Below are 12,353 nucleotides of genomic sequence, written 5' to 3' on the forward strand. Positions count from 1 at the left end.
TTTCTAATCTCCTTCTCTGATGACACCCAAATTTTGCCAACCTTTTTAGAGGAAGTGTATACTGGCCCCAGTCTTTTTTTTTTTTTTTTTTTTTTTAATTTTTTTTTAACGTTTATTTATTTTTGAGACAGAGAGAGACAGAGCATGAACGGGGGAGGGTCAGAGAGAGGGAGACACAGAATCTGAAACAGGCTCCAGGCTCTGAGCTGTCAGCACAGAGCCCGACGCGGGGCTCGAACTCACGGACCGCGAGATCATGACCCAAGAGGAAGTCGGACACTTAACTGACTGAGCCACCCAGGCGCCCCCTGGCCCCAGTCTTAAGGGAGTGGTCTCTAACTACTCTGAACTTCCTTTCCACGGTCAAGATGAATTTTATCTAATGGTCAACGTTACTCAGAATGTGGCCTCATAAACCTGGCCTGAAACCATGTGCAGTCCGAATGTTTTGCCAATTGTGTGAATACAAGAAGGTACAGAAAGGTGAGACATAGCTAACATTTCTTAAAGGCTGGTCAAAGAAAGTTCAGGAGAGGTTCGGTATCTGTAAGATTGTTGCATTTACCACTGTTTTAAAGGAGTGGGTGTGAGAAGAACAGAAGGTCAGAAAAAGGTAACCTTATATCTAGCAGTGGCTTAAAAGTCCCATGGGCTCAGGCCTGTAATATGAATGAATAAAGTTTACAGATAAGATTTCTAGGCACAGCAGAAAACTCTACACAACATGCCTGAACTACAATGGGCAGCCAATATTCAGTGTCAGCCAATGGTTGCCTTGTTGGAAGGTAGATCAAAACATGTATAGATCTGATTTTTTAAGAGAATTCAGAAATCTTAATTTTTATATGAAATTATTTAATTTTTAAATGCTGGCAACACCTCCAAATTGAGAGGGAGGAAGAAGAGAGGAAAACTGAGAGAACCACATGCAGGCCAAAAGAACAATGATACAACCCAAGGTTTGCCAGTTTGACACTCCTGCTTTATGCAGACTTCTTGTCTTTTCCTTACCATTCAAGAGATGTTTGGGAACTTACTTCAAGCTACACTCAGAACTATATCAAATGCAGTCAGAATTTCCATTGCCCTGCCAGCTCTTTCAAGTTATCCATACAGTCTTTATTGAGCACCTAACATGTGCAAAGTTATCATCGCATCTTACTTAAAATGAAATATGTTAACAATTAATTACATGAAACAGATACAACTTCCATAATGGTCCAAATGACTCTGAGATATATACTTAATTTCAGCTTTTTAAAAAATATATGGTCAAATGTAAAGAGGATTCTTTTTTAAAACCTACTGGAGCACTACAATCCACCCCTGAATTTAGAAGATTAATGGGAAAATTTCAGAACATAAGGCATCCCTCTGCTTAAAAGTAACACTTCTAAAAGAATTCAAGGGCAACCATCCTGAAAATCTTTTCATTGGAGGCAATTTTGACCTCTGAATGGCTTCTATCCCAATAGAGGTCATCTATGACACGAAGCAGTACCCAAGTTCATACTAATTCCAAAAGGGGGAGAATAAAAAAGAGTTGGGAATCTCGTCAGCTGATTGGGTGAGAAGTCACTAAACAATTCAACCTGGCTCAGGGTATCAATAGATCCTGATTACATTTTAATACAAATGTGTTAAACAGTACATGTTTTATCCTGCTTCCCACATGAGATTTACATCACTCTCCTCACTTTTCCCCCCTTAGTTTTTTTCCAGCCTCCCTCTGTACTCCTGTCTCTCTCCCCAGTCTACAGTTTTTGCACATTTAAGGTATGCCTACTTCTGTTTCCACTATTTTTTCTGCTCTTAATCAGGGTTGAGACTCTTCAAAAATGTTTAACGTCTCTGCTGTCTCAGAGATTCTCCATACCCCTTACACTCTCATCCCAAGGCCCACGCCCTCCCACCCCCTCGCCCCATTCTAGAACCTGGACTCCTCCCCACTCTCCATCCCTTATCTCCTGGCCTAAGATGCCCTTAACTTCTCCTCCCCGGCTGCGTACCTCCCCCCACCCAGGTTCCTCCCCAGGCGGGCAGCCTCAGCCATTCCAGAAATTGACAAAGAAGTTGCAGAGGGAATGCCACTTCTCAGCACAGTAGGTCTCCGTGAGCTTCGCGTTCTCGTCCAGCCCGTCGGGATCGGGCCCGGTCCCCAGGGGTCGCTCCTGGTCTGGGTCCGAGGCCGCCTTCCTCTTGCCGCCGTTGGTCTCAGACGGCTTCCCTCTGGGAGACGCGCCGGCGGGAAGTCGGGCCCCTCCGGAGGGGCCGGGCACGGGCTCCCGGAGGCGCCCCCGGCTCCTGGCGCGGGGCTTGGGATCCGGGGGGAATCCCGCCGCAGTGGGGCGCGCGGGTGAGGACGCGTGGGGCACCAGGCGCAGCTCAGCGCCGTGGCCCTTCTTGCCCGCGCACACGCGAGCCTTGAGCGGAGCGGGGTCCTGGCACGGCCGCCGCTTCTTGCGCAGCCCGCCCAGCACCTGCTTCCAGTAGTGCGCGCCGCGGACTGCGTAGGCGGCGCAGCGCTCCGGCTCCCCGCGGTAGGCGCACTGGTGGCGCGCCCCGTCCGGGTCCTGGCAGCGCAGCGTCAGCTCGCTGCCCGCAGCGGGCCCCGGGGCGGGCAGCAGGAGCTGCCAGCTGCACGCGTGCCGCTCGGGGCTGACGAAGCGGCCGGAGGAGCCGCCCGCGGGACCCGGGGCCGGCTGGGCCGCGCTGCCTGCCGCCCCCTTGTCTCTCCGGGCGTCCACGAGGAGGCAGCCGCCCAGCAGCAGCAGCGGCAGCAGCAGCAGCGGGACCGACGCTCGCTGCCTCCGAGGACTCATGGTCCGCGGGGTCTGCGCTCAGGTCGGATCTTTCGGGACGCCTGGGCGCTTCAGTGGTGGCAGGGCCAGGAGAGCAGCGTCCCGCGGACCTGGGCACAGAAGCAGAGACCGCTGCTGCAAACCATCTACGAATTCCCCTTCCCACAGCAGCCTGAGAGAGGCCCTCTGAGAAAATCGCTTACTGTCTGAAAAATCGTTTTAAATCTTTTTGAAACCCTGCGCGAAGACGAAAAGAAAGCGATGCCTGAAAATTGCCGCTTCCACCCCCTCCCTTCTTCACCCTCCAGTAAACTATCTACAAAAACATTTCAGATTATTTCTGGGAAACATGCGTTTTGACTGCACTTTGGACTTACCGAGTTCTAGGAGAGGTGGTGGATCTTTATTAGGGTAGAGGGAATGACTGCGTGAGAGATTAGTCGGTCTTAGCCGGCTCCCAGTGAATGAACGTGTTATGAATGGGACAGGAGGGGCCTCCCCCACTGTGCCCCTCCCAGACTTCTCTCACACTGGGAGATTTCCCACCACCACACACATACACACCCCAAATGTATGATAGAAGTGACACTGTGGCATGAAATATACATCTTGTGTTTAGCTTCCCATGTTTAAAATAATCATGCAAATTTTAACAAGTCATTCTTTTCTTTTACATATTTAACCATCCGAACATAAAGTTAAACAGATCTAAATTTTAAGAGTTAATAAAAAATTTCATGTTAGAAACAAAACAACTGTCCGTGTTCTAAACCAGGCATTGCACTCTCTTCATATCATTCTGAGTTCTATATTTTCACCCAGCACTTCCGTAGTGTTCCTTATCCTAATAATGTAATCTGAATAAAAATAATAAAATGTACTAATAAAAATGTATCCTAGTTTATTAATATACCATAGTGTCCTGCAGTTCACCCAGAGATGGGCATTTGGGCTTTTTATTATTTTTAAGTATTATAAATCAATTATAAAACTGCTTGCAAAAATTAGAAGTTTAAAAAAATAACTTATTTGGATTATAGTTACAAGGTAATATTACCAATTCAAATGCTGTCATCTTTAAGAGTTAATGTATTCTTGAATCTTGAAAATTTTATATTTAAGCAAAGCTTAAAATATTCCATCTTTTAAAAAATGTTCTCAGTAACACATGTGTTTTTTCATTTCAAGAGTTTGTAACACTTTATAATTGTTCTATACATGTGAGTATTTTCCTAAAATAACTACCCAAGATGTCAAGAAGTCTCATTATATTTCCTAGTGTTTTACTGCAGACAGTATTTTCTATGACTGAACTCCTTTTTGGTATTGTATTTGAACAGTTATAATTTGATCACTTATAAAAACCAAAATATTTCAGAATTAGAAGAATGAATTTAAATATATGTTAGTATATATTAAATATATAGTAGTCTATACTGATCTAAGAATGGAAATTTTTTATCTCTGGTGAGATCAGACAGATTAAATGACTTACCCAAGGTCACACATCATTTAGCGATAAAGCCACAAGCTTTCAGCGATCAATAACCTTTACATTTCAGTTTTGTATTACATTATCACTTTCAAAGTCATTTATGTCTTTGTTATATCAATTCGATGTTTAATGAAAAGCAGTTAGTACCTATGCAGTTAACAAATATTAATGTAAGTTTCATAAACAAGAGTAGCATATTAATATACTTCAAAAATGGAAACTTCTCTCTTTCCCAGAAAACCATGTTTGTAGAGTAAAGCACCGCTAAGGAGAGTTACAGACTTGTCTGTTGCTCTGGCATTACTTCTGATCGGCTACTGAAAGGAATTGGAATCGTTTCTCAGCTAAAGAGTGACATCTTGTGACATTCTGTACTAATTACAATGAAAAAGTTGATTAATTTGAAAAGTCCTAATCCTTAAGAGAGCGATTCCAGAGGCATTGTCAGAAATATTGTTCCCCGAGGAAAAAGGATACACAGATGTGCTCTGCCACGTCAGAGAGGGGTAATGTCTTACTACAAGTTACTTTTTATTAACTGTGGTAAAATATACATATCACAAAATTTACCATTTTAAACATCTTTCAGTGCACAGTTCAGCAGCACAAGTACATTCACACTGTTGTGCAACCATCAGCTCCCTCCATCTCCAGAACATTTTCTTGTCTTCCAAATGTACCCATTACACAGTAACTCCTCATGCCTTGCCTTCCTTCACCTCCTGGCAAGGGGCGTTCAACTTTCTATTTCTAGGAATTTGACTATTCTGGGTACCTCCTGTAAGTGGAATTAGATAGTATCTGTCCTTTTATGACTGGCTTACTTCACTTTGTATAATGTCTTCAAGGTTATTCCTTGCTATAGCATTTGTCAGAATGTCCTTCTTATTTAAGGCGGAGTAATACTTCACTGTTTGTATACACCACATCTCGTTTGTCCATTCGTCTATTGATGGGCTCTTGAGTTTCTTCCACCTTTTGGCTCTTGTGAATGATGCTTCTCTGAACATGGCTGCACAAATATCTGTTTGAATTCCTGCCTTCAATTCTTTTGGGAATATACCCGGAGTGGAATTAATGGATCATATGGTAATTTTATTTTTAACTTTTTGAGGAAACCCCATACTGTTCCCATAATGGGTGCACCATTTTACAATCCCTGTAACAGTGCACAAGTGTTCCAATTTCTCCAAATCCTTGTCAATGCTTGTTATTTTATTGTTTGCTTGCTTGCTTGGTTTTGTTATTATAATAGCCATCCTAATAAGTGTGAATTGACATCTCCTTGTGGGTTTTTTTTTTTAATTTATTTATTTTTGAGAGAGAGAGAGCAGAGGAAGGGCAGAGAGAGAGAATCCCAAGCAGACTCCCTGCTGCCAGCACTGAGCCGGATGACGAGCTTGAACCCATGAACCGTGAGATCATGACCTCAGCAGAACCTGGACCTCTTGAAGTCCTTTGCCCATTTTTTAATCAGGTTGTTTTTGTTGTTGTCTTTGAGTTGTAGGAGTTCTTTATATATCTAGATGATAACCTCTTTTTCAAAATATTTTTAAAGATTTTATTTTTAAGGAATCTCTACAACCAACATGGTGCTCAAACCCACAACCTCAAGATCAAGAGTTACATACTCCAACAACTGAGCCAGGTGGGCGCTCCTCGATATTAACCTCCTATGGATATATGACTTACAATATTTTCTCCCATTCTATAGGTTGCCTTTCACTCTGTGGATAGTGTCTCTTGATGCACAAAAGTTTTAAATTTTGATGTAGTCCAAGGGAAGACACTATTTAAAATATCGTGATGAGACATATGTAAGAAAACATGAAATATGTGTCTTAATATTGATTTTAAAAATGATCTTGTTCGCATCAATGATCCAACGGGGCTGTTTGGATTCATACTAGGCTACCTAATAGTTTGGAATGGGATGAATTTCTTGATAATTTCAGTGATTAGCTGCTTAGTCCTGCCCTGTGAACTGTAGGAAGGAAATATATTACCATAAGGAACAGTCTATGCGCTACCTCCTTCCCTTCTCCTAGAGGTTAGCTGCAGCACCTGACTCAATAAATTTCTGAGGTGATAGGCCTCCTGCATTTTGTTTTTTTTTCTTTCCTTTTTAATTTTTTAAAAAAATCTTTGTTTTTGAGAGAGAGACAGAGAGACAGAGTGCAAGTGGGGGAGGAACAGAGAGACAGGGAGACACAGAATCCAAAGCAGGCTCCAGGCTCCGAACTGTCAGCACAAAGCCCGATGCGGGGCTCAAACTCACAAACTGTGAGATCATGACCCAAGCCCGAGTCAGACGCCCAGACAACTGAGTCACCCAGGTACCCCGTTTTCTTTCCTTTTTAAAGTAATCTCTACACCCAACGTGGAACTTCAAACTCATGACTGTGAGTGGAGATCAAGAGTTGCATGCTCTATCAACTGAGCCAGCCAGGTGCTGCAGGCATCTTAAGACCACATAATATTTCTGGGAGGGGGGAAAAAAAAAAGACCACATAATTCTTTCTGTATGTAAAATCACCTTTGCACAGTTGAATATTCAAATTTCATTTGTTTTATCTGTATTTGCCTAATCTTGCAAATTATATTGTAAAGTTTTTAGACAAGATGATTTTTTTAGTTCTTTTGTACCTAATACAGTGTTCAAGGCAAAAAGTTGATTGCTTGAACTCTCACACATTGCTGGTTGGAGTATAAAGTGGTACAATCACATTAGAAAACTGCTTGACATTTTCTTATAGAGTTAAATACTTTATGATCCAACCATTCTACTTCTAGATATCTACCCAAAGTAAATGAAAATGTATGACCACAAAAAGACAGGTAAAAGAATGTTCATAGTACTTTATTCATTGTAATAGACTCAAAGTGGAAACAAACTAATTATCCATCAACAAGTGAGTGGATAAACAAATTGTAATAAGAAATCTGTTTATTATCTGTTTGTAAAAAGGAATGAACTGCTACAGCATGCAACAATTTTGAGATTAATCTTAAAACCGTAGCGTTGATCAAATGAAGCCGGACAACAAAACACAGACACAAAATGTATGATTGCATCTATATGAAGTTCAAGAGCAAACAAAACTAATCAATGGTGGAGAAAAAATCAGAACAGAGCTGCCTCTGGGGGATGAATGATGGCTTGTGTTAGCCACGAAGGGATATAAAGGAACTTTCTAGGGGTTATATATTTCTAGGGCAACATATTATATTTTGGTAGAGGTGTAGGTAACACCTAAGATTTATATATTTTATTACATGTCAGTTTTACCTAAAAAAGAAGCCAAACCTGTAAACAATTATTCCACCTAAGTTAATGATATCCATGTTTTGTGTTTAGGGATAAAATGTATTGATGCTGGCAACTTGTTTTTAAATGTATAAAAAAAAATCTGGATGATATGAATAGAAAGACATGAGGAGTAGACAGTTATGTTATAAAGCAAATATAGTAAAATGTTAACTGTGGAATCTAGGTGGTAGGTATATGGGTGTTCACTGCATAATTTTTTTCAACATTTCTGTATTTTTGAAATTTTTTTTTTCTTTTTTTTTTTTTTTTTTTTTAAATTTTTTTTTTTCAACGTTTATTTATTTTTGGGACAGAGAGAGACAGAGCATGAACGGGGGAGGGGCAGAGAGAGAGGGAGACACAGAATCGGAAACAGGCTCCAGGCTCTGAGCCATCAGCCCAGAGCCCGACGCGGGGTTCGAACTCACAGACCGCGAGATTGTGACCTGAGCTGAAGTCGGATGCTTAACCGACTGCGCCACCCAGGCGCCCCTGAAATATTTTATAACAATTGTAAAAATAGAAAAAAAAAAGCAATTCAAAAATTATATTCCTACAATTAAGAATTAACATATATTAATATCTTGTTGTATATGTGTTCCATGTTTTTTAAAGAAAAAAATGTTACATAACTCTTATATTTTCATTATCCCTACCGAATCCCATTTTCCTCCCACCCTATGCCCAGAATTTTTATCATAAGTTGGGGTGTATTCTTTCAATCCACTTGTAATAACTTTTTATGTTTATGCACATATATGTAAAGTTCATGTCAAATATATTCATTGCAGCTTTATTTATAATAATGCAAAATTGGAAAAACCTAAGTATCGGTCAGTAGAGAAATGAATAAATTATGGCTTTTTGTATAATGGACTAGATCTTAGAAACATAATGATAATCAATCGGTTAATTAAAAATGAGCTTATAAATGACACTTCATATTGTTTATGGATACACACATATATATATAGCAAAACGATAAAAACATGGACAAGAAGTATACACACAAACTTCCTAACAGTTATTTTTGAGAAGGTAGGGAGGAGAATGGGATTAGAGAGGAGTAAAAGACCTTGATTACATCTTTTTTTTTTAATATTTAAAATGTTATTATTTATTTTTGAGACAGAGAGAGACAGAGCATGAGCAGGGGAGGGGCAGAGAGAGGGGGAGACACAGAATCTGAAGCAGGCTCCAGGCTCCGAGCTGTCCTCACAGAGCCCGATGCGGGGCTCGAACTCACAGAGTGTGAGGTCATGACCTGAGCTGAAGTCAGACGCTTAACTGACTGAGCCACCCAGGCGCCCACATCTTTAATTTCTTGAAAATTTATCTGAAACAAATATGGTAAAATATTAACACATGTTAAACCCGGAGGATAAGTACCTGGGTGGATTTTATTCTCTATATTTTTCTGTGTGTTTAAAAGAATTCATAATTAAAAACATAAATACTATTGCTTTGTAAGTATAGTTTTTAGAATTTATAGAAATTTTATGATATCATACATATTGTTCCATATCTTGCTTTTTTTTACTTATGGTTTTGAGCTTCATCTATTTTTTTTATGTTTATTTATCTATTTTTGAGAGAGAGAGCAGGGGAGCGGCAGAGAGGGAGAGAATCCCAATCAGGCTCTGTGCTGTCACAGCAGAACCCAACATGGGGCTCAATCTCACAAACTGTGAAATCTTCACTTGAGCTGAGATCGAAAGTCAGATGCTTAACTGACTGAGCCACCCAGGCATCCCAAGCTTCATCCATATTGGCATATGTAGATCTAGTTAATTTATTTAATTGCTGCTGTTGGCATGTCACTATATGGCTATATTACATTTAATTTATCCACCACTCTACTGACGGATATTTAAATCATTTCCAGGTTCTATATGATAAACAATGATGCAGTAAACACCCTTGTAGAGATCTTCTTGTGTACAAGAATGCTTCCTTAGAGCAGTGGTCTTTGAACTAGAGTATATGTACCACTGAGGATACCTAAAAACTTTTCAAGAAATGTATAGGCTTAAGTAGATTTTTTAAAAAATGCAATTTCAAGGGCACCTGAGTGGCTCAGTTGATTAAGCCTCTGGCTCTTGGTTCCCACTCGGGTCATGATCTCATGGTTCATGAGTTTGAGCCCCACATCAGGCTCTGTGCTTACGGTGTGGAGCCTGCTTGGGATTCTGTCTCTCCCGCTCTCTCTGCCCTTCCTCTGCTCATGCTCTCTCTCTCTCTCTCTCTCAAGATAAATAAATAAACATTAAAAATGTTTTTAAATAAAAAGAAAAGAAAAACAGAACTCTAAAACTATCAGGAAATTATATTGAAGAATATTTGATCTTGGGATAGGAAAGGATTCCTTAATGCATCTCTTATCATATTTACCATTGAGGAAAAAATAGGTAAACTTGAACTCACTAAACCATAAAACTTGTATATTACGAAAGCAAAACACACAAGGAAAGGGGACAGGGTGGGATGGAGGGAAAATTGGTTTCCACGAGTCTCTTTTTTAAAAACAGGAAAGGACTTTCTTAGAAGCTGACAGCAAACTTCACAACAAAGTGTGCAGAATTAGGTCACACACCCATAACTAAACTAACCATTGGCAAAGGGAATGGAATTATCCTTAGACTACCCAGAGGATGAGAATAGAGTCAGCTTCTGAGACAACCTTTTCTGAGAGAGCTGGAACGATGGCTGCTTCACCTCCAGGCATCATACATCAGGAAAACAAAGGAGTAAGAGGTAATGTTTGTCTCAAGAAAGAAGAAAGTCTTCCCACTAATTCTTAGCAGACTTATATCTCATTGGCCAGAACTATGTCATGTGGCCACTATAACTGCAGGGGATGCTGGGAAGATAGTGGAATGATACATCCACTAACTTTATCCTTCCTTCTCATGTGATCAAAGGGAGTTTGATATGAACAGAAAAGTGTAGATTATCCAGTTAAATTAACTATACTTTCACATCAAAGTTATTAGGACTACATAGTGTTGCATCATGCTTAAATTTTAAAAACAAAAATTTAGGGGGTGCCTGGCTGGCTCAGTCTGTAGAGCATGTGACTCTTGATTTCAGGGTGTTAAGTTCAATCCCCACATTGGGTATGGAAAAACTAAAAATAATAAGAATAAATAAAAATATATAAAAATGTACATGTAGTAAATATTATATAAAATCTCAAATGAGATTTGAAATAGATGATAACTATGCCTTTCTTTAGTCAACTGAGAGAAAGGCAATTGTGAAAGGAGGTGTAAAAGGAGAACCAGAATAATACTCCAACCATAGGTCCATATGCATGCCTATGGTCGAGATAAACAGGTGGAGGAAAACATGCACACGGAGGTTGAGGATCTTGAAATTGAAAAATTTTAAAGTTTATCCATTTATTTTGAGAGAGAGAGCGAGCGAGCATACGTGCAGGGGAGGGGCACAGAGAGAGGGAGAGAATCCCAAGCAGGCTCTGCACTATCAGCACAGAGCCTGATGTGGGGCTCCAACTCACGAACCATGAGATCATGACCTGAGCCAAAACAGAGTTGGATGCTTAACCGACTGAGCCACCCAGGCAACCCTATTTTATTAAGAAAATTTTTTTTAATGTTTATTTATTTTTGAGAGAGAGAGAGAGAGAGAGCACATGCACACAAGTGGGGGAGGGGCAGAGAGAGAGAGAGAGAGAGAGAGAGAGAGAGAGAGAGAACCGAAGCAGGCTCCAGGCTCTGAGCTGTTGGCACAGAGCCTGACACGGGGCTCAAGTCCACGAACCATGAGATCATGACCTGAGCCGAAGTCCGGCACTTAACTGACTGAGCCACCCAGATGCCCCTATTTTTTTTTTTTTTTTTTTTTTTGGTAAAGTAAGTTCTACAGCCAACCTGGGGCTTAAACTCACAACCCTGAGATCAAGAGTCACGTGCTCTACCAACTGAGCCAGCCAGGCACCCCTAGTATAGAACTTTTTCTACTTTTAGTAGAAGTTTTTCACTTTTAAAACTTTAATCCATCTGAGATTTCTTTTGAGATATGGTATGAAGTAGGGATTTGATTTTTCCCCGCACATGGAGAGCCAATTTTCCATCATTCTTTGTTCAATAGTTTGTTCTTTTTCCATTGATTTTTGAAACCACCTTTCTGCTGGTAAAAAATAAGAGCTAATATTTATTTAGCACTTAATATTTTTTAAGTGTATCATGTATCACTCATTTAATCCTTACCATAACTTTACAGAGTACAGGTTCATAATCCATTATTTACAATTCTGAAACTGAAAAGGATCTAAAAACCATACTTAAAAAAATTCATTTGGCAGCAAAACCTGACCTGACCTGGCATAGAGCTATTTACAGTCTTTGATTTATTCCTGTTAATATGGCTATTCATACATTTTGCTGCAGAGCTATAAATGTATTTGATTATAGGGTGCTGCCCTAGGAGCTGTTGGGGTATGACATAATACAAGGTATATGCATTGGATTACTAAATCCAATCAGAACCTAAAATCTAAATCTAAATCTTAAAAAAAACCTTTAAATTCAGAAAACCACCTGACTGAGATTTCAGATATGTGTTGTGGACCAGTATAATGATCATCCCCATTTCACAGATGGTGACATGGAGACATAGAAGTTAAGTCTCTTGCTCAAGGTCACATAGTTAACAAAAAGAATAATCAATGTCATTAATAATATTTTTGCGTGCTTACTGTGGCAGTCACTTGGCTAAATGCATT

At 40.2% G+C, this 12,353-nt stretch overlaps 1 protein-coding gene across 1 annotated transcript; it reads right to left on the reverse strand.

Annotated features, from left to right (window-relative positions):
• Positions 1 to 2,045: 2,045 nt before the first annotated feature.
• On the reverse strand, positions 2,046 to 2,822 carry FGFBP3 (fibroblast growth factor binding protein 3). The gene has a single exon (XM_047824469.1). It carries the CDS (start codon positions 2,820 to 2,822, stop codon positions 2,046 to 2,048), a length of 777 nt encoding a protein of 258 aa, XP_047680425.1.
• Between the last annotated feature and the right edge of the window lie 9,531 nt (positions 2,823 to 12,353).

Source organism: Prionailurus viverrinus, chromosome D2 (genome assembly GCF_022837055.1).
Source record: "Prionailurus viverrinus isolate Anna chromosome D2, UM_Priviv_1.0, whole genome shotgun sequence".
Taxonomy (NCBI): Eukaryota; Metazoa; Chordata; class Mammalia; order Carnivora; family Felidae; genus Prionailurus; species Prionailurus viverrinus.